General features: G+C 58.2%; 1 protein-coding gene across 5 annotated transcripts in view; it reads left to right on the forward strand.

Annotated features, from left to right (window-relative positions):
• Nucleotides 1–10155, forward strand: part of POMGNT1 (protein O-linked mannose N-acetylglucosaminyltransferase 1 (beta 1,2-)) — a 30962-nt gene extending 20807 nt beyond the window's left edge. For all 5 annotated transcript variants that reach the window (XM_037907160.2, XM_037907162.2, XM_037907161.2 and 2 more), the window contains 10 exons: nt 588–629; nt 1169–1227; nt 2280–2352; nt 3191–3319; nt 3875–4000; nt 4260–4324; nt 4801–4845; nt 5076–5211; nt 5791–5900; nt 6281–10155. In XM_037907160.2, the coding sequence (XP_037763088.1) occupies nt 588–629; nt 1169–1227; nt 2280–2352; nt 3191–3319; nt 3875–4000; nt 4260–4324; nt 4801–4845; nt 5076–5211; nt 5791–5900; nt 6281–6374 (879 nt within the window). In that variant the 3' untranslated portion in view covers nt 6375–10155. The remainder of the gene's footprint in view (nt 1–587; nt 630–1168; nt 1228–2279; nt 2353–3190; nt 3320–3874; nt 4001–4259; nt 4325–4800; nt 4846–5075; nt 5212–5790; nt 5901–6280) is intronic.
• Nucleotides 10156–20368: the final 10213 nt, after the last annotated feature.

The following is a 20368-nucleotide window of genomic DNA, read 5'->3' on the forward strand; positions in this document are numbered from 1 at the left end:
GGGGAAATTCTCCCCCCTCTTCCTGGTGCACCGTGTGTCCCACACAGACCGGTAGTGGGGCTTGAATCTAGGACCTAGAGCGGGCAGGGAGGCGGGGGGCAAATTTACTGATCCTTTGAGCCGCATACGCCAACCTTCAGAAGTTTGAGAGCCAGGACGCACCTGCCAGGGCTCGGGGCTTCAGCCCTGCTCCTGCTGAAGCGCCGAGACCCCCCCCTCCCCACTGGGCAGAAGCCCCTACCCTACCACTCTGCTGCAAGACAGGGGTCCCAAGCTCCTCCCAAGTCTGGTAGGTGGAGAATGGGCGGGAGGGGGGAACATGGGGGCTCCGTGAGCCACACTTCAATGGTAACCGTGGGTTTGTGAGCCACAGTTTGGCCACCCCTGACCTAGAGCAATAAAAGCAGAAGTTTCCACTGCTTGAATGAAAGGGTGGGTCATGGACCTGGCAGCAGTAGTAGACTCTTACATGGACTGGATCCATGCTTCCCCCAGGGGCGCCCTCCAATAGCGACTGTTAATCGGTGTCTGGAGGGGATAGACGCCTTGGTGGCGGTGTTTGCTAATGCCCGTGTCTCTTCCCACAGCACTACAAGGCCAGTCTGACTGCAACCTTCAACCTGCACCCGGTGAGCAAGTCCCTCCTCCCTGCTCCTCTCGACCGTCTCTGCTCCCAGCGCCGGGCGCTTCCGCTCCCCATAACGAGCGCCTGCGGACCCACTCGGGGACGAGCTGGGCACTTGCGCATCAGGAGAGCGACGCCCGCGGTGCCTGCTGACAGGAGCAGAAATTCTCGTCATGGCGCAGCACCCAGGAGCGTGGCGGGGGAGAAGGAGGGAAATCCACTCAGGGCAGCAGCTTGGGTGCCTTCCTGCTGGCGCTGGGAACGCCGCAGTTCCCTGGTGTCACTGAACCCACTTCCCTTATGCCCATCTCACGGGAGCGATGGCTGCGAAATGAAGTCCTCTGAGAAGCAAAATGGCTGCCTGTGAGATAGCATACGTGGCCACGTTGGGTTTGAGTCAAGACGGGCCTGGTGCGAATAACGTCCGCGAGGCTTGTTGGGGCCGAGCGCGGAGAGTAGCGTAGACAAGGGGATGCTGTGAGATGTCTCTGGTCTGTCCTTTAGTCCCCTTCGTCCTGCTGACGTCTCTCGTTTCCCTCCCAGGATGCCAAGTTTGCTGTGGTGCTGGAAGAAGACTTGGACATCTCCATCGACTTCTTCAGGTGAGGCTTGTAACATGCTGACATCGGGCCCTCTGCTTGGCCCTGCAGCTCCCTTGTCGTCTCGGAGGCCCAGCCACATCCGTCTGTCTTGCCAGACCAGAAACGAGTGGCTCTTCGCTCTACTGGTGCACCACGGTCTGCAGGATGGTCCCGGGAGACGTGGGAGCATCCTGCTGATGCTGGGTGGGGGTGACCCTATTATCCACAACCAAACTCTGATTGCAAAGAGGGCATGTGTCAGAGCCTCCATCCGTCCTAGGGTTTTAGCTGCTCAACAGCTTCCTCGATGGTGAGGGGTCAGTGCCGCTAGAACTTCTGGCTCTTCTGTTGACTTACTGGGAGTTCAGGCGGGGACATCACTGGAATTCATCATGCCTCTGTTTTGCCAGTCTGTAAAATGGGCTCGGTACTTGCAGTACCTACCTCACAGCGGGGCCCGGAAGCTTAATTAATATATGAGCATTTGAGGCTGGTTCTGGGAGCTGTCGAGGGCCGGTGCCGGCAGAGGAATTACTACAGGGACTAGAAACAACTTGGGCCAGATCCTCCGCTGATGTAAGCACTTGTAGCTCCATTGGAGTCAGCAAGGCTACACTGATTTTACATCAGCGGAGGATCTGGCCCACTGTCGTTTTGATCTCCTTTGCTGAGCCCTGATCGCTGGGTCAAAGGCTGCTATAAGTGACTTCCCGCAGGTAGTAAAATGCTTTAAGCGTCCTCTGGCCCCAGCTGACCCACATTTTGCCCTGCGCTGAGGCTGGCAACTGTCCCTCTTCTCTGTCTCCTGCCTTAACTTCTCCCCACCATCCTCTCTGGCTGTGAGGGTGGGAGCTGCCTGCCTCGTGGGTCTGAGCAAAGAGCCTCCACGACGGATGGGCGCACTGGGAGTTCCTAGGCGTCTGTTACCTCCTCTGCCCAGCTGGAGGATGGAGGGGCTTATATAGGATCGAGGTGTTGTGTCTCGTAGCAGTGGGTGGGAGAGAATCCTTTTCCAGGGTGAGCTGGGCACCTGGGGTGCAGCCGGTCCTGTCTGTAATCTGTCTCGTTTCTAGCTTCCTGAGCCAGTCGATCTATTTACTGGAGGAGGACGACAGCCTGTACTGCATCTCGGCTTGGAACGATCAGGTAGGCTCATGGATACTCGCTTCTCCCGCCTCTGTAACCCCACAGCAAGACCCGCTCCGATGCAGTCCAGCGTCCCTGTGCTCCGCCTCCTCCAGGCGCTGGTTCCTGCCACCCGGCTGGCGGGGATTGTTGCCTCCGGCTCCGTTCGCAGCACGCACTTCCCTCTGCAAAGGCAGCTGGGGGGGGCGGGCCCAGAAATGCTTCACGCGGTGCAGAGACGTACCATGTGAGCTGAGGAGATCCCAGATGGCCCCGCTGCAGCCGCTGGCCCCAATACCGAGTCTGCGCCACGCTCCACCCCCCCTGGGTGGGAGAGCGAGACCGTCCTGTGCCCACCCTAGGCGTTACGACCTGGCCCCTGGGGGTTTGGTCCATCCGTCCCGCCACAGATGGAGATGGAAGAGCAGACGGGCCAAACCTGAGTGGGGCTGCCCCCCTCCCCCCCCGCCCCCTTCACCCAGGCACCAGGCCACAACGCCGCTCGGTTTGGGGGCCAATGTGCACTGGCTGCATGCACTGCTGGAGAAGACCCTCTCAGCTCGCCCAGTCGGCCCCCTGATATTGAGGGAATTGACCCTGCAGAGCTCAGGGCGGGGGTGGGAGATGTATGTGAAGGTGGGAGGGGAAGTGAAGGGGTTCAGGGCGGGTGGGGCAGGCAGGTGCTGATCCCTTCCAGAGGCTGGTGAGGAAACCCCCGCCCAAAGGAAGGGGCGAAGCGCTGGCCTTCCTGTGCTGGGAATAACGCCTCCTCCTGGCGTACCTGCTCTCCCGGGGTCCCCGTGGCCCCCTGTCGGCGTCCTGGCGAGGGCGCGCTGAACGCTGCCGTCTGGCTCCGCAGGGCTACGAGCACACAGCCGAGGACCCCTCGCTCCTGTACCGCGTCGAGACCATGCCCGGCCTGGGCTGGGTGCTGAGCAAAAGCCTCTACAAGGACGAACTGGAGCCAAAATGGCCAACCCCAGAGAAGGTCAGTGCCCTCTGCTCTGCCTGGTAGGAGCCCTGGTGCCCCTATTGCTGTGGGTATGGGGGGAGCGGGGGCTGTGACTCTTGGTGGGCAGCTAGCAGAGGAGCCGCCTTGAAGCATCCGGGCTGTGGGCGCTCGCAAGCGATGTTGCTCTTAGGTTTTTAGATACAGGGACGGCGTCCACGTTCCGAGCTCCCAGCTCCAAGGGGTTACCAACCCCGCTGTCTGCAGAGCCTGGGTAAAGCCAGTGCTCTGTCTAAAAACACGTCCATCTCTGCCAGAAATCTGTCTGAGAAGCCCTACAATAACCAACACCGGGGGGTGCCGTGTGGGTTCTGGCCATAACCAATGGCTGCCCGCGTGCGGCATCCAGTGTCCACGAGCAACCTGCAATAACGTGCCCGGAGGCATGGAGGTCCGGGGAGGGAGTCTTTGGCACAGAAGTATTTCCATCTCCAGGGGCTAAGGGGCTCTTTTAAGGAACAGCGTGATCAGCGACAAGCACCCAGTGCAGCAGCCAGATTCCCACTCTAAAGCAGCATCCTCTCCCCTCTCCAGCTGTGGGACTGGGACATGTGGATGCGGATGCCGGAGCAGCGGAAAGGCCGGGAATGCATCATCCCTGACGTCTCGCGCTCGTACCACTTCGGCATCGTGGGGCTCAACATGAACGGCTACTTCCACGTGAGTGATGCCGAGTGCCGTCTCCCACGGGGGCAGGGGGCGGGCAGATAGACAGGCTCCCCTCCCTGCTCCGAGGTGCAGAGGCTGCCCGTTGGGCATTGCCTTGGGCTGTTATCTGACCTCTGCACTGGGCTCGCGAGGCGCATCAGTCGGGGAATGGGCGTGAGCCAGAGCGTTGCCGTGGCTCCGAAGGATGGAGCCGGGCGAGCTGGATGAGCGGTGATCCTCTGACAAGTCCCTTTTTGCGCTTGGTTCCCAGGAAGCCTATTTCAAGAAGCACAAATTCAACACCGTCCCGAATGTGCAGCTCAAAAACGTGGAGAGGTGAGTGCCAGCCCGCTGCGAAGGAACGACTGGAGGTCACCCAGAGCCTGCTGCACCATAAAGGGCTTTGTCTCTTGTACCTCTTAATTCTATCCCACCCCTCCGCAGCTTCCCTATTCCGGCTCCGAGCGCCCCCTTCTCCTCCACTGCACGTGGCTCTGCCAGGGCCCCTCCGTTCTGAACGGACGTGCCCCACAGCTGTTCCAGTAGCCATCCTGCCGAGCAGAGAGTGACGCAAGGTGCATTGGATCAGATGCCCACTGGCATATGTCACTTAAGCCAAAGCACCAGGGGGCTGAACGCTTGGTGCAGGAACCACGCCACCGGCACTCGCTGTTCTCCCCTGTTGCGACGCTGGGGACGTTGGACCTGGCTGGGAGATGAAGTGTGTGGCCGTCCACCCGTGGCATGTGGCCCATCTCACAGAACCTCCCTCCTCATTCGCTGGCCCTTTACGCTCTGTCTTTCCCATGCAGCTTAAAGAAGGACGCCTACGAGATTGAAATTCACCGGCTCCTGGGGTAAGTGTGTTCTGCGTCCCATGCCCTGAAAGATCAGGGCTGTAACAGGGCCTGCCAGTGCTTTGGGATTCACAGAGGTATATCTAATGCCTCCTGTTGGAGGGACGGATGGGTCCTAATGTGGTCCTAGCCTTTCCTCCGGCATCGCCTGGGACCCTATGTGTATCGCATGCCAGGGGGTGGGTGGGCGCCCTTGGTTGCCCACTCACCAGCCCTGCGCCCCATTTCAGCGAGGCTGCGGTTCTGGATCACAGCAAGAACCCGTGCGAGGACTCCTTCCTGCCCGACACCGAGGGCAAGACCTACGTGATGTACATCAGGATGGAGCAGGAAGCCGACTTCACCACCTGGACTCAACTCGCCAAGGTGACTCCCTGCCTGGTCCCCATGTGACTGCAGCCCCCTCCCCACCATTCTTAGCTGTGGCTTCCATGGCGGCGGAGATTCAAGCTACGATGCCCGACTTTTGTCTGGCGCTCAGCTGGCCCCTAGCACCAACTCCCATTGACCGATTCACTTGGGCCCAAGCCTTAAACTGGGGCTCCAGCCTGCACGGTGACTCCGGGGTTGACTGTGCACCAAAGGTACCAGAGCACGTGTGGTCAGGTGCCCGGGAGAAGGAGGCAGGTTTCTGCTCCCCGGCCCTGCAGTCTCCCCTCGACCTGTGAATCGGGCTGGCTCGCGCATCAGGAGCCAAGAGCCTGCCCTGCCGTGGGGTTACTTGCTGGCTGCTGAGGGGAAGGGGAGGGAGCGTTGGGCTCTCCCCAAGCAGCCGTGGGAGAAGGAGTGGGATTTGCAGCGCTCTGAGCCCAGGGCATGGTCAGCGTTTCCATCGCTCCGCCGAGCAGATCTGCAGCCCGGACCGGCCCGGAGCCGCAGGCGGAGCGCGGCAGGGTGGGCCGTGGTACATGCCCTCAGCTCTCTGTCCACTGCTCCCCCTCCTAGTGCCTTCACGTCTGGGACCTGGACGTCCGCGGGAACCACAAAGGCTTGTGGCGTCTCTTCCGCAAGAAGAACCACATCCTGGTGGTGGGCGTGCCCGCCTCCCCTTACTCGTGAGTATGGCCATGCCCCCCGGGGAGGGGCCCGGAGGAGGGGGTGCAAGATCCCTGCAGCGCCCCATGAAATCGCAGGGCTAGCGGGCTCCCCTCCTGCACCCGCCACGAGTCAGGGCTCGTGCCCGCGGCTGGGTCCTCTCGCAAAGGAAACCCTGGTGGGCCCCTGCCTGGGGAGAGGGGAAAACCCCCTCCAACCTCTTAGAGCCGAAGGCTCCGTATTAACCCAGTAAATACCACTCTTGAGCAGAATCCCAGCTGCTCCCTGTGGTTACAGGGATCTGCCCCTTTCGCCCGGGCCTGTACAGCACCCAGCGCGGGAGTTGCAGCCCCTCAAGTGCTCCCGTGTCTGACCAGCTACTCCTGCCTGGTCCCTGCAGGTCGAAGAAGCCCGCTGCGGTGACCCCGATCTTCATGGAGCCCCCCGCCAAGGAGGAGGTGGCCGGGCAGGTGGCAGCAGCAGAGCAGACGTGAGCCGGAGAGATCTCCACGGCACCACCGCACGCAGAGAGGAGAGGGGGCAGCGCTTGGTAGAGGCTGGGTACTCCCAGTGGGGGTGGGGTAGGGACTTCAGCTGTGCCCCATGTGCTCCCCGGACGGAAACCGGGACACAGGACTCCGCCCCTGCCTGGGGACTGGCTGCTGTCGCTCTGGGACCCCGCAGCGTTGCCCTGTAGGATGTGACGCCCGCCCGTGCACACAGGCTCTTTTTAACACTGACTCTTTACTAACTTTGCCCCCCTCCTTAGGAGGAGGCATTTTAAATGCACCGGCTCCTTTAAGGCGCTCTCTGCCCCACAGCGGGGTGGGAGGCGAATTTTGTAGCCCAGGAAGTGCCCATGCTCTCAGGCCAGACTTTATTTATTAACTCTTGTGTGGCTGGCTCGCCCTGTGCCAGGCTTTTCCATCGGGGCCCGTGCCCCTCTGATGGCTCTGCCCTGGGCCGGTGGTACCCTGGGCGTCTGAGCCAAGGTGGGTGAAATGCCCTGTCCTCTGCCTGGTTTGTGGGGCAGAGAAGGGACCTGGTACGGCCCAGCTCTAGAGAGGTTTGGGGATGTCACTGGTGGAAGGGCCAGAGCCTTGGGCCCAGCTCACAGCATCCGGAGGAACAAGGATCAGGGGAAATGTGGCCTGTCTCTTTAAATGGAATTCTTCCCTCCCTCCCCCACTGCACGGATCAGTGGATGGCGCCATGTGGGAGACCCGGGTTCAAGGCGCCCCCGCCCGGCCACCGACGTCGTGACTCTTCCCAGTGCAAGCTCATGCGTGGCAGCCAGCGAGCGGCACGGATTAGCCTCCCGGTGGCCGTGGTGCCGGAGCAGAGAGACGGGAGCCAGCTGGAGAGGGGGTGAAGGAGCCTTGCAGAGCGGGCGCTGCCCTGGTGTGTGAAGAGCAGGCGCTGCCCGCACGTGGGCCCATTGCTTGCCGCCCAAAGCTTAAAGGGAAGACAGCAGCAAGGGGGTTGGGAGCCCACAACTCCATCACAGGCAGCTGCTGCGGCAGGCCCCGTGTGCCGGAGGGGGCCACGTCCTGCTGTGAGCACTATGGGTTCCCGGTGGTACTCGCCCACCCTGCCGGGCACTCTCAGCCCCCCTTGCACTGAGCGAGATTGGGCTGGCTCTGAGGAGCGGCCATGGGACGCCGCTCTCGGGCTGGGGCTGGCTGTCCCCTCTGACCCTGAGCCCTGCCAGCCTGACTGAAGCTACGGAAAGGGAAGACATTCAGGGACGAGGAGGGTTTGGGTTTCCCCTCCCCTCTGCGTGTGCCTTAGCGGAGGTCGCACAGGGCGGGGTGGGATGAGTGAACCCGGCCTGTAGATTTCCCCCCCAGCTGTAGCCAGCGGGAGCTCGGAGTGGCCCAGCAAGTGACGCCACCGGGTTCCAGTTTGATCTGAGTCCAAAAAGTCTCCGACCTGTGGTCGATGCCTATATAGAGATGATTCTCTTTTTTCCCACCCACCACCACCTTCCTGCCAATCAGATTTGCAGGAGCAGCTCTCCGAGCTGCCTCCTCCTTGGGACGGAGGAGCAGGGGAAGGGCCCCACCCCGGGAGCTCTCCTTTGAATTGGGTCGAGCTCTGGCTCCGAGTGGGGGAGAGACAGCGCCTGGATCAGGCACTCCCCCGCGCCTCTGCTCCATGGGATCAGACCCTCAGCACTTCAGTTCCCCGGCCTGGGTGCCAGCCCCAAAGCTAACCAGACAGTGCATTTACTGGCAGCAGACCTGGAGGCAGATGGCAGTGAGCAGAGCGCCAATGCACTATAATTTGGGACGAGGGGAGCTGGGGGCTCAGGAACGAGACCTGTTGGATTATTGGTTTGGTTGCAGCCCAGGCATGCAGGGATAAGGGCCAAGACCAAGTGCCTAACTTCCATTGGTTTCAATGGGAGTTAGGCGTCTAAATAATCTTGAGGTCTGGACCACAGTCCTTGCCAGCTGCTGGCTGTTTTGGCCCGTGCTATGCAAGCTGGCTGGCTGGCAGATCTGGCATCCGCATCACTCGCAACTGGCCATCTTGGCTGCAAGGTCAAGGGTCAAATGGGGCAAACCCGTGGGGCATTTGGACTGCCGCTGCCCATGGTGTTTGTAGAAGATTCTGCTCTCTTCGCTGGCCTGATGTTCGCCGCGCATCCCCCTCTCTGCTGCCATGGTTTCCAGGTACGTTGGGACGGTCCCTGGCTGAGTGGCTGGGGCCATCCGCATTTTGTGGCAACAGGGAAGGGGGAGGAGCGTCAAAGGGGCCTGATGATTTTAAAGGCGCGTGTGATGAAAACCAAGCGATCATTAGGAGCAGCTTGGCTGTACTGCGGATCGAAACCCACCTCAGATGAGCCACTGATCCCCAGGCAGTCTCCTGCATATAACACTACATTAACTTATTTATTTATTCGACCGTAGGGATGAGGTTTTGAACCAGGAAGGCACCTGGGGTCCTCCTTTGGGATTGCTGTCAGAGAGGGGTTTCCCACTTAGCAGATGTTGGGGCGTTGCATTGTTCCATTCCGTTCTCCCTTGGCCAGTTGACTTTGACAGGGTTATGATGGCCTCTGGTGCTTTTTTTTGTCTTCTCACCTCCAAAATGTACAGCAGTACCTCACTGGGTTAAACTGGGAAGCCCAAGCACAGGTGATGGGGGATTTTTGCAAACGCTTAAGGAAACGCGCACACAAAATCGACCCAGCGTATGTACTGTGAGTGCTAACTGCGCTCTGCCACAGCGAATGCTCTGTAGCGTACTTTGCCGAGACCCGGAAAGTCCCCCTAGCGCTGTGCCTGCCGCTGCGTCTCCGAGAAGTGGAGAGAGACTTGTGTCCGGGGGGCAGGTTGCTGGGGATGAAGTGTGGGCTGCTGCAGATCTCCTGTACTGGAGGTGTGCAGTGACCGTTCTGAACCCCGGAGTGATGCTAGAAGGCTGGGGGTATGCTACTCCTTTTCTCTCGAAGAACCCCATTCTCCCCCCCGCCCCCGCCCTGGCTGCCTTTTGCAGGCAAACTTTGAAATAAAGCCCCTCCCTTGTTTTACAATCGCTTGCGGGTTTTGGCCCTGAACTGCTGCTAATTCCACTCTTGTTCTGTAATCGGTTTAAACTTGTGGAGCAGAGGAGCTGGAAGAAGGCAACCTAAGCTGGTTCTTTGCACACTGAAGTAGTGTGATTTGATTGCTGGTGTCTCCTGGCTTTTTTTCTTACTACCTGGCCTCGTCCAGCAAAGGCCACAGCCGGGGGAATCCTCTAATCATCTTTCTCGAGCCGGCTGCCCCTCTGCTCTAACCAATGGCGTTGCAATGCACAGAATAAAATGGAAGAGCCCGATTGACTTCACTTGATAGTGTCTGGGTCCTGCCCATGGAAGCCAATGTCCTGTTGCCTTCAGTTGTAACAGGATTTGACGCTGGAAAGGGGTCACACTGTGTCTGGCTCTGCAGCGCCTCGATGGGTCAAACTTTTCTTACCCTCCTTCCTTGAAAACTACCAGCTTCGTGCTGTCAGCCTCTTTTGTTGTGTGCCTCTCTCTCTCCCCTGACTGCCCCAGTCCATCCGGCTTGGTCTGCGGGGCTGGCCAGCCCTGGCTTGCCCAGCTGCAGGGTCCTGTGTGTAATGGGGTGGTAGGACAGGGACTGTGTGAGGGATGGGCTGGCTTGCCCAGCTGCAGGGTCCTGTGTGCGATGGGGCGGCGGGACGGGGGCTGTGTGAGGGATTGGCGCTTTCTGAATCCGGTTTATCTTTTTGTCAAAATAAACATTGCAGTCCTGTTTACCCTTGTGTCTTTCGCCTCCATCTCCGTGTGGGTGCTTGTCGGGTTCTCTGTATGACACCGGTCCCAACCTATCACTGATCTGGAGGCCAGCGGGAGAGAAAAGTGGATGGGGGTAGCTGCAGGCACGTGCCCTTGGTGGTCAGGGCCTTCCTAGGCTCTGAGCCCCTTCCTAGGCAGCGGGGGGGAAGAGAAGTGGATCCAGACTGGCAAAGAAGATGGCTCTTTTGGATGAACGGATGGATCAAGCCCACCAGGGTTGGTCCGGGGGGGAAGAGTGAATAGACATTCCAGCCTAACTTCTGGTTTTTGTTGTTTGGGGGGCGGGGGGGGCGTGCGTTTTTGTTTTCTAAGATGCTACCCTTATTGTTACTGGTCCAGGATGTGGGTGCATTGAAAGAGGACGATGGGACACTCTGGTGGGCCTGGGGAAAGGGCTGAGAGGATTCCTTATAAGAGGAGAGCCTCGCTCCCCTTTTAGGTAGTCTCTTCTGTAATCACACACACACTTGCATTGGGGGGGGGGTCCTTGTACCCCTCCATTAACTTCTCCTCCTAGCATCTCTGTGAAGTAGGGCAGCGTTGTCTCCATTTTATGGCTGGGGAGCGGAGACGCAGCGAGAGCCAGTGACTTGCCTGAGGTTCACATGCAGCAGGGCTCAAACGTGGATCGTCCAAGTCCTAGTTGAGGCACTGAACCCATAGGCCATCTTTCCTCCTTCAGAAACATCTTGCTTATATCAGTAATTCCCAGGTGTGTGACAAAATGAATCCCGTGTATAGCTGACTGCCATAGGAGGAGATCCTGAATGGATCTCCAAGGCATGCCATAGTAATCTGAAGGGGTCAGCGAACAGTCTATACCAACAGTCTACATCCATGCAGCTTCAGTAAATGGCATGTGATCCACATAGGTGGAACATGTCGGGAGCAGGAGAGGAAGGATTGGGGCCTGGTCATGGCAGCTCTTGCATAGGGGTGGGGGAAGGGAGGGGTACACCTTCTCCTCTGCCCCAAGGGGGTGTCTCCATCTGAAGAGGCCCTGCAGCCGGTAGTTGTTAGCGTCTCATCTGTTGGCTTGGCTTTTCTCTTTCGGCTCTCTGCAGGCCGGACAGCCCGGCTCTGAGACTTTACAGCGGCAGAATTGCTTAAGGAAGAACTTGAAGGAGAGCTTCCCTTGTGGGGCAGGCCTTCCCCCCGGAGAATTTCTGGGCAGCTCTGAGGAACGTCTACTGCAGGGCTTCCCAGGAACCGCTACGCACAGCAGCACCAAACCAGAAACTGCTGCAGTGTCCGGATATCCGCTTCCCCACGCACACGGGCACATGGAGGGGAGCTCAGCGGGGCAGTGAGTTTCAACAGACTCTTGAAAACAATGCGATTCTTCTTGAGAGCCTCAGACCACCTTCCTGGTTAATCCCCTTGAAATCTAGCGAGGGAGGGACGGCGTGTAGATAGGGCCAACAATAGACTCTGCTCTTTTAAAGGCAGGAGAGTAACTGAGCTCTCAGGATCATTGCCTCATTGTGGGTCTTGGCCACTGCTGGGGGCCTCTGGACTTAGGCTGTGAACCAAGAGACGCCCCAGAAATGTCTGTCTGTCCTAACCAGAGGAAGCCACCAGAGGTCCTCAGAGCCTTGTCGAGTCTAGGCGGGGCCCGCAGCGTGATTTCATGTGGGGGTGGTTTTGCTCTGTTGCTCCTGGAGGCTGGTTCTTCTTTTCCCACCCTACGTGGTTTGTTTTCCCTCATGGTGAAATGGACCACTCAGCCCCACGGTCACAGGTTTGTCACAGGGCTACGGAGTGAGGTCATCTCTCCCGCCGCCCCCGCACCAGCTGAGGCAAATCCGTGTCCCCAAGAGCTGGAAACCACAAAGTACATATGCAGGAGGCCGCCTCTGAGGCAGGGCCCCGCTCCGGCTGCTGCTGAATGCTGAGTTTCTCCATTGTGCAGGGCTCTGGTTGTAATGTGCCGAAGGTGTGGCCTCCCTGGCGGCTACATTACAGAAAGTGGGGAGGAGGATTGTGGATCCTGCTGCTACAAATACACAGACCGTGCTGCTTGGTGTGACGAGGACTCTCCGTCAGCTGCTGACAGCATACGGTCTAGGCCTAGGGCACAGTCAAAACAGTCCTGAGCCCTTCCAGCAGGGGGCAGGCGTCCACCAACCAGCCCCCTGCCGGTGCTCGGGAACCCACCGTAGTAAGAGGCAGGTGCAGGCTTCTAATCTAACCCTCTCCCTTCACGTGTAACGCTGCGGGAGGAGTCCGCTTTGGGGTTGTTTCAGGCTGAGGCTCTGGTTATAGTTTGCTTTATTTTCTTCTGCTTTTCTTCCTTTCGGCACCTGGTTTGAAGTGGTGGGGGGACAAGGGATGCATTGGCCACTCCGCAGTTTAAAATTCTCAAGGTTGCCCACTTTTGAGGCCAGTGCCCATGTCTTTGAGGGGTTCATACAGCACCTAGCGTCACAAGGCCTTGAGCCCAGGGCAACGTCAGCGTGGCCAACGACGGTGGCTTTCGTCGCAAGTCTCCAGGGTGGTTTTTGGTGACTGATTTTCTTCCACCTGCAGCTCCTCCATGAGAATCCTAGCGCTCTTCTCTGTTGCTGTTTGTTTCTTTTTAAAGTGTCCAGCCCTAGCCTCGGTGCTTGCGGCAGGAGAGGGAGGCCTTGTCTACACTGAAGCCTTAACCAAGTTGTGGGCAGGAGACCAAGTTACAAGAGACTTGGCCCTGACGTATTACAATACAGCTACCTTGGGGGGGGTGAGGGTGAGCCCCTGCAGCCAGGCACTGATTGGGCCTGGCCAAAGCTTTAACCTGGGTTTGGAAACAGCTTAGCTCCTGACTCGGTGCGTAGGCGTTTAAATGCATTGTAACCACGTCCCCTGGTGCGCAGAGGAGACCTTAGCCCGTGAGCTCCGCTTCGCCCCATTGCGTGCGGCGGTAGCTGGGGGGCCTGGTTGGCTGCGCCGTGGGTGTGTACGCAGCAGGGTTAGCAGGTGGCTAGCCTCTGCCGTTACCCCAAAATCCAGCTGCTCTGAAGCTGCCAGTCCTGGTCTGCGGAAAGTGCCAACATTTCAGGGGAAAGTTAGTTCTGGACTGAAACTAAACATCCCTCCGTCCTAGAATGGGAAAGACCAAGTTTTGAAGGGTATCCGAGGCTCCCCAAGCCGCCAGGAGCCGGGGAACCTGGGCAGCAGGGAGCTGGGCTTTCGGGTCCCCGGCGGCCCGCCAGGCAGGCTGCCCAAGAGCCGAGCAGGCGTGGGGGCGCCAGGCAGGTTTCTATCAGAAACAGGCCGGGCCCCCAGAGCTCCATCGGAAACGTGTCCGGATTCCGTGGGCTGCTTCTTGCAGGCGGCCCGCTCCCGCTCCAGGCTTTGATTGCAGGGAACCCTCATTTTCCGGCAAGGAAAACCGTTCCGCTGGGTACCTTCCAATCGAGTCTGCTTCTCCGGCCTGGCCCGGGGCCTGCAGCCTCTGCTGCCATTGTGTTAGCTGCTCTCCAGCTGCTGATGGAGCCCAGGTCGCTCCTCACCCAATTCCCGTTGTGGTGGGAGGAACTGGGGCAACCGCCCTCAGCCCCGCGCTTCGGGGGGATGCGGGGGAAAACCAGAGCGGCTGTCGCCCCGCGCATCTGTGGAAGGACACAGTGGGGCCCAGGGCAGCCTGGGAGGCGAGTGGGGGGCTGGCGACAGCCGCAGCAAGCGCCCCCGCTCTAGCCCACCCCGGTCCGCTCTGCCCCACCAGCTCCCAGCAGCGCTCGGGGGAGGGGGGCGGAAGCCAGAAAGTGGCGGGGTGGGGGCTTGGAAGGGCTTGGAATCGGGGTGGGGGCTTGGGGGAAGGGGTGGGGCCTGAGGCGGAGAGCGGGGCTGTCCCGGGCCCCGCACCCCCCCCAAGGACGGCCCTGGCGGTAGGTCGTCCCAGGGTAAGCTGCCCTCCGTGCAGCAGCTGCCACGTGGGTTGTGTGTGCTGGGAGCGCTGTATCCTTCCGCCCCCGGGCTGTGCGACAGCCCCTCTGGTTTTCCCCCACCCTGCACGACTGCCGGCGCAGCTGCCCAGCGGAGTCGGCGGCGTGACGCACGTTTGCCTTGTGAAAAAGCTGCATCAGGGAGGCCCGAAGCCAGCTGTGTTTGTAACCCGAGGTGTGAGCAGCCCTTTTAGGATGGGGGCGGGGGGGGAGGGGCTGGCTGTCTCGTCGTCGTCCACCCTCGCACCCCTCTTCACATCCTGTTCTCCCTGTGTGGTGACTTACCACACAGCAAAGGTGTGAATCTGGGGGGAAAAATGTCTCGGGCTGAGCACCAGCCCCTGCTGAGGTGTGAACTCACTTTCCCAGGTGACCCCCGGCTCCCCTCCACGCCAGGGGTGAGCGCTGCTTCCTGCGTCCTGCTCCTTTCTGGGGAGCTCTGAGCCAAGCAGGGCCCCTGTTAAATGCTGACCTTAGGGAGAGACAGGACATTAAATGCAACCCCCCCCACCCCCCCGCAAATCGTTGTGACGCATACCACCGTGCAGGCTGACGCCTCGCCTGGCAAAACTCACTGGCATTTGTCCTTGATTTCGATGGGAGGCCTTGACTTTGCATCATCAAAGCACCAATTAAACTGATTAGCAGTGGCCTTTAAACCCCTTTACAACCCATTTCATTCTGCTTCGTCCCTCCTGGCCGTCAGATGTGGTGCTATGTAACCCATTGCTTCACCCCGTACTGACATGCAGCCAGCTCTGGGGAGGAGAGTGGTGGCTGCATGGCAGCTTCATGCAGCATGATAAAGAAGCGCATCAAGAGCTGAAGTGTAGATGCCTGGATCCCAGGAGCCCCCACAGGGCTTGTTGCCTCTTTTGCTTCCTGTGCCTCCGATGAGATAGTGTTGAGTGCACCAGGTCTCGTCTACTCAAGGACTTTAGCCAGTGGTAGCTGCAGCAGTGCTGAAAATGCCTGTGGAGCCAGGTCCTCCCAGGCAGCATCTGCCTCCTGGTGGAGTCTCCATAAAACATCCGGGCCAGGGATCAGCACGGACGTGGTATAATCTGGCCAGTCTGAGGAGGGTTGAGTTTAAGGACTTGTTATCGGGTCTTTACCATCTCCTACGAGCTGCTCTGGCAGCTGCTGCTGCTTCCCCATCAGCTCCTGGCCCCATCCGCACAGTGCAGCAGGAAAGATGGTGGCTTTGCCTCTGGGGAGGGCTGGCAAATGTATGTTTGGTTTTGGCCATGTTTAAAACGGCAGCCAAAGCTTTTTGGGTGCTCTCCAACCATTCCTTCTCTCCCAGGCCCTGGCTTCCCCTTGGGACCACACGGCTCTCTGCTGGGCCAGCCCGTTGGGGCAGAAGCTGTGGAGAACAATCGGACCTGGGAATCCATGCAAGGTACAAACCAGACGTGCTTTTGCAACCAAATCCAAGGACAGTTGCGGGGGCCAGAGCTCATTGCCTCCGAGAGGAGGCGAGCCCAGGAAACCTGTCCTGCTTTTGGCCCCTTTCTCCATGGAACAGTTTTGGCCCTTGTGTAAGACCCACAATAGCCCAAGAGCAATCCTGCCTGGCCCTCGGGCGATGCACACGCAGCTTAACGGCTCTTCGTCAGGGCTAGCTTCTGCGGGGTCTAGCAAAAGCGTTTGTAGGGCCACCATCCCTGCAGCATCTGGTCATTCAGGTTGGCATGAAGCCCACCCTGCTCTTCCTCTGCCGGTGCAAGTGGCATGGGTTCTGCCTGTCCGGGCACTTGGAGTTTGGAGTTTGACTTGCCCCATCCCATGCGGCTTGGAGCAGAGCAGGAGCGTGGCCCAGGCAGCATGGGGGGCAGGGTCCTAGAGTTCTCCAGATGACGCATCGCCTAGGGCTGGCCTCTCTAATGCTGGCGCAAGAGAACTGGTGCAGGGCCAGGCATGGGCGGGAGAACGGGCAGCCGTAGCTCTTGGCCATCCATCTCTGCTAGGAAAAGGGACTCAGTTCTGCGTCAGTGCCCAGGGCCAGTCGCTCTGCTCGTAGCTTTGTCGTTGCTTGTTTCAGGTGCTTGCATGGGAGAGCCTCACAGTCGAGGCTGGGAGTGGACGATAGGCTCTCGGGGTACTGCGGGTGCCTGCCATCGCTCCCTGGGGACTTCAGAAAGTAACTGGGTCCGGCCCCACTGTGAGAGCATTTCCCTCAGGCACAGAGGATTCCCCCATGTCTTTAAATGTTTCCAGCACGCTCTCTCCCCCTGCTTTGAATTTTAAATCCCTTGGTCAGATCATGGGAACCGGGGGCAGCCCTGAATGCCGTTCTCAGACCTTCAGCTGGGCCTGTCTTTCAGTACGAGGCAGGAAATATTGGTTAACTGCTCCCTGACCTTGCAGCCTTTCAAAAACCACTCACCAGCTGGGCCACCTTCCTGTCTGAGACATGCTTTCTGCTCCCAGCCCCTCAAGCTGCTGCTGAGCGTTCTGGCCCTAGCCCCTGGGAATGCACCAGCCCTGGCCTGGGGTACAATTCTCCCGCTAGCCTCCGGCCTGGGTCCCGGCTGCCCCGCCATTGCACTGATTCCGGCGTGCTGTTGTGCGAGTCAGCTGCTCAAGCGGGGCAGGGAGGTGGGGCGGCCCCGGCAATGAAAGGGTTAAAGGCACCACCCAGCTGGCCGCGTAACCAGTACTGGAGCCTGGTCTCTGCTGTGAGATTGTGACTGATTTATCTGCAGGACAGTAGCACCCAGGAACCCCAATCAGGGCCCCAGTGTGGAAGGCGCTGTACGGGCAACTAACGGAGGGGATGCTCCCTGCTCCCAAGAGCTCACCAGCTCGCTGACTGGAGGGAGGAGAATACCCCAGCCTACCAGCACCTGTGACAATTTGTAGCTACAAAAACAGTGCCCCTCCCGCTCTCTGCGTGGAGGACTGGCAACACACAACGGGGCTGGGAGTGGATCCTGGTGGATGGGAGTGGTTTCTGGCTGCCTTCAGGACCAATGTCCTCGTCCCTTTGGCTTCACCACTTGGAGTCACAAAATCCCCTTTTCTCCTTGCCCTCCATGGCAGCTCGTGGGTATGGCCAGGGATGGGATGCGCTGGTCGGACCTCTGGGACCCTGCCGGGTGCAAGGTTCTGCATAGGGGATTTCCCACCATCCATCCTTCAACAAGGAAATAAAACTCCCTTGGCTGGATTTGCTGGGTTGCTTTCATGTGGGAATGAAGACGCTGAGGGCGAGCTGGTGGTTTTTTTTTCCCCCACGCTCAGATATTTTTCCCTTTAGAAGCGAGCGCTTATCGCGCACACATTAACCAGTAACTACTGCAAACAGCCATTAGGGCGAAGAGGGAGATAAGGGCAGAAATCCAGTGACATATCAAGGGCTGCAGCGCAAGAGTCAGGGACTCCACACCATTTCCGACCGAAGCTGCGATAAGATTGTGGGCAGGGGCGGCGGGTGAAGGACACAGCAGCTGCGTTGGGTCGCGTTCTGCACCGCACAAATATTACGCTGCGGTTCTGGCCGCAGAGGGAATGCTCGCCGTGGACTGAGCTGCCGTCTGCGCCCACCGGGGGGCGGTGTAATGAGAATCTGCGCTCCCATGCAGACAGGCTCTCCCCAGTGGGACGTCCGCGCCTGTTGCAGGCCTCCCCCACTAGAGGGCGACAGTCACACACCCCTTGACGCTGATGTTCTATCCAGCAGGGGGCAGCGGTGCCCATTCGTCCTGGCATGGGGCACTGGATGGATGCCTGCGCTGTTGAAGGAGCATAACCAAGATGGGGCGCATTTGAGAGCCGACCGTGACACTGTTGGAATGGTTGGAGCCCAGAGACCCCAAGCAGGTCCCATGCATCCATTCGGCCATGCAAAGAAAGGGGAGGAAAGCTGCTGAAAAAGGGAAAACTGCCCTCCTCCCAAAAACTGCCATCGTTCCTGGATGCTCCTGTCACCGGTCTCAGCACAGGCATCCAGGGTTGGGTCAGCCAGAGGGACTGAACTCCCCATTTATGGCCTCGCTAGAAGAGGAGCAGGTTGCACTGGAGGGGGAAGGATGCAGCCCACATTATACTTGTTCTTGGAATAAATAGGGCTTGCGGATCATAGAAACGTAGGGCTGGAAGAGACCTTCAGAGGTCGTCAAGTCCAGCTCTCTGCACTGAAGTGTTGGTCCTGCTTTGAGCAGGGGGTTGGACTAGATGACCTCCTGAGGTCTCTTCCAACCCTGATATTCTATGATTCTATGACCAAATAAACCTAAACCATCCCTGGCAGCTGTTTGTCCAACCTGTTCCTAAATCCGCCAATGACGAGGATTCCACAACCTCCCCCGTGACCCATTCCAGCGCTTGACTAGCCTGGAATCAGAAAGTTTTTTCTACTATCTGAGGCTAAATCTCCCTTGCCACAAACTGAGGTGCCTCCTTCTTGTCTGACTCTTGGTGGGCATGGCAATCAATGTCTCACCGTCCTCTTTATAACACTTGTCAGCCTGGCCCTACATTCACTGAGGGAGAAAACGCTAATGGAGAAGGTGCTGGAAAAGTTCCGCTACCCGGAGGACATTAGTTCTGATGGCTCGGAGCAAAAGGCACCAAGTACTTGCGTTTTGCAGGACACGCTTTGTAACAAGGACGCATGTCCTGCCTCTGTGGCACCTTGTTAATTACCTGGCATGATGTCAAGACTATGTGTCTAGATCATTGACCGAGGGCTCCTTCAACCCAAAGCAAATGTATCTTTCTGCGCCTCGTATAATTGAAGCTTCCCGCAAGCCGGGCAGTGTTCCTGGCTCTCTCTGTTGCCAGGGTTTCCACAAAAGGGGTGTGGTTTTCCATTGTATAATGTAATAGAGGAGACTCTGCTCCTGCTAAAAGACTGATCATGCCAAATTCCTGTCTTCGGCCAAACTGGAAAACATTGATTTCTTTCTCTTCCTATAAGGCTGTTTGTGGGAGAAATGTTTCAGGGTAGCAGCCGTGTTAGTCTGTACTCGCAAAAAGAAAGGGAGGACCTGTGGCACCTTAGAGACTAACCAGTTTATTCCAGCATAAGCTTTCGTGAGCATCCGATGAAGTGAGCTGTAGCTCACGAAAGCTTATGCTCAAATAAATTGGTTAGGCTCTAAGGTGCCACAAGTCCTCCTGTTCTTTTTGTGGGAGAAATGTGATTTCTGTGGTGACTTAAATCCCAGTTAGTCTCTTCAAACCCAGAGCCACAAAGGTATTTAGGCACCTCATTCCCACCGATTTCAATGGAAATTAGGAGCCTAAGTACCTTAGGCCTGGTCAGGCAGTTTTTGTACCGGTATAACTATGTCGTTAGGAATGTGATTTTTTTTTTTTTAAACGATATCATTGTACTGGTCATTTTGCTTTGCCGACCAGGGGGCCTTTTCAGAACCTCCAGTGGCCAATTCGATGGCTTTCATTGTGCGAGCAGGCTGGTCTCTCTTCCCCCCTCTCTTTGAATAGCAGCGCTGGCCCTGGTCCATTCTGCAGTGGAGTACTCTGCCCCGGTTGGGAGCAGAAGCCCAGAACCCGTTTTAGCAACCACCAAAATTAACGTGTCATAACTGGCACTCTCCCATCAACGCCACCTCTGTGGCTGTGGGTACCGGCTACCAGCGCACCAGGAAATATCCAGCAAGGCGCCGCGACAGATAAAGATTGTGGAAAATACCACCCCACCGTGCCACAAAGGCCTAGAACACCCGCCTCGTCGCCGACTAAAATCAAGAAAACCCCACCGGTCTCAAGTCACGGCCCGCCTTGCGGACAGTAAGGACGTTCGCCGCAGATGGGCTGAAGCCCGGGCAGCTGCCGGCGCACCAAACAAAAATCTCATCGACGTCCCAACTGCGCAGGTGCCGGGTTTCTGCTCTCCACGGCGCATGTGGACCTGTATCCGCCCCCGACGGAGGAGAGGAACGTACTTACTGCACAGAGGGAATTGCTGAACTGCGACTGTGGTGTGGTGCAAACTGTCGGACGCATCACGGCCGATTGCCCGCTCTATGCTCCTCCTGGAGGTATTGCGGCCATTCGCATGGCTACCCCTCTGCTCGGGACTGGATAAGAGGCCTTAAAATCCAACTGTAGTCACGCCGTTGTTTTCACTGTTCCACTGTCTCCCCATGAAGGAAGATTATACTGGTGCAACCCCTAGAGTGGATGCAGTTATATGAGTATAAAGGTGCTTTATGCTGGTATAACTTATTTGTCTTTCCATCAAGAAATAAACTATACTGGATTAATCCTCTTTATA

The sequence above is a fragment of the Chelonia mydas genome, chromosome 8 (genome assembly GCF_015237465.2).
Source record: "Chelonia mydas isolate rCheMyd1 chromosome 8, rCheMyd1.pri.v2, whole genome shotgun sequence".
NCBI classification, from domain to species: Eukaryota; Metazoa; Chordata; order Testudines; family Cheloniidae; genus Chelonia; species Chelonia mydas.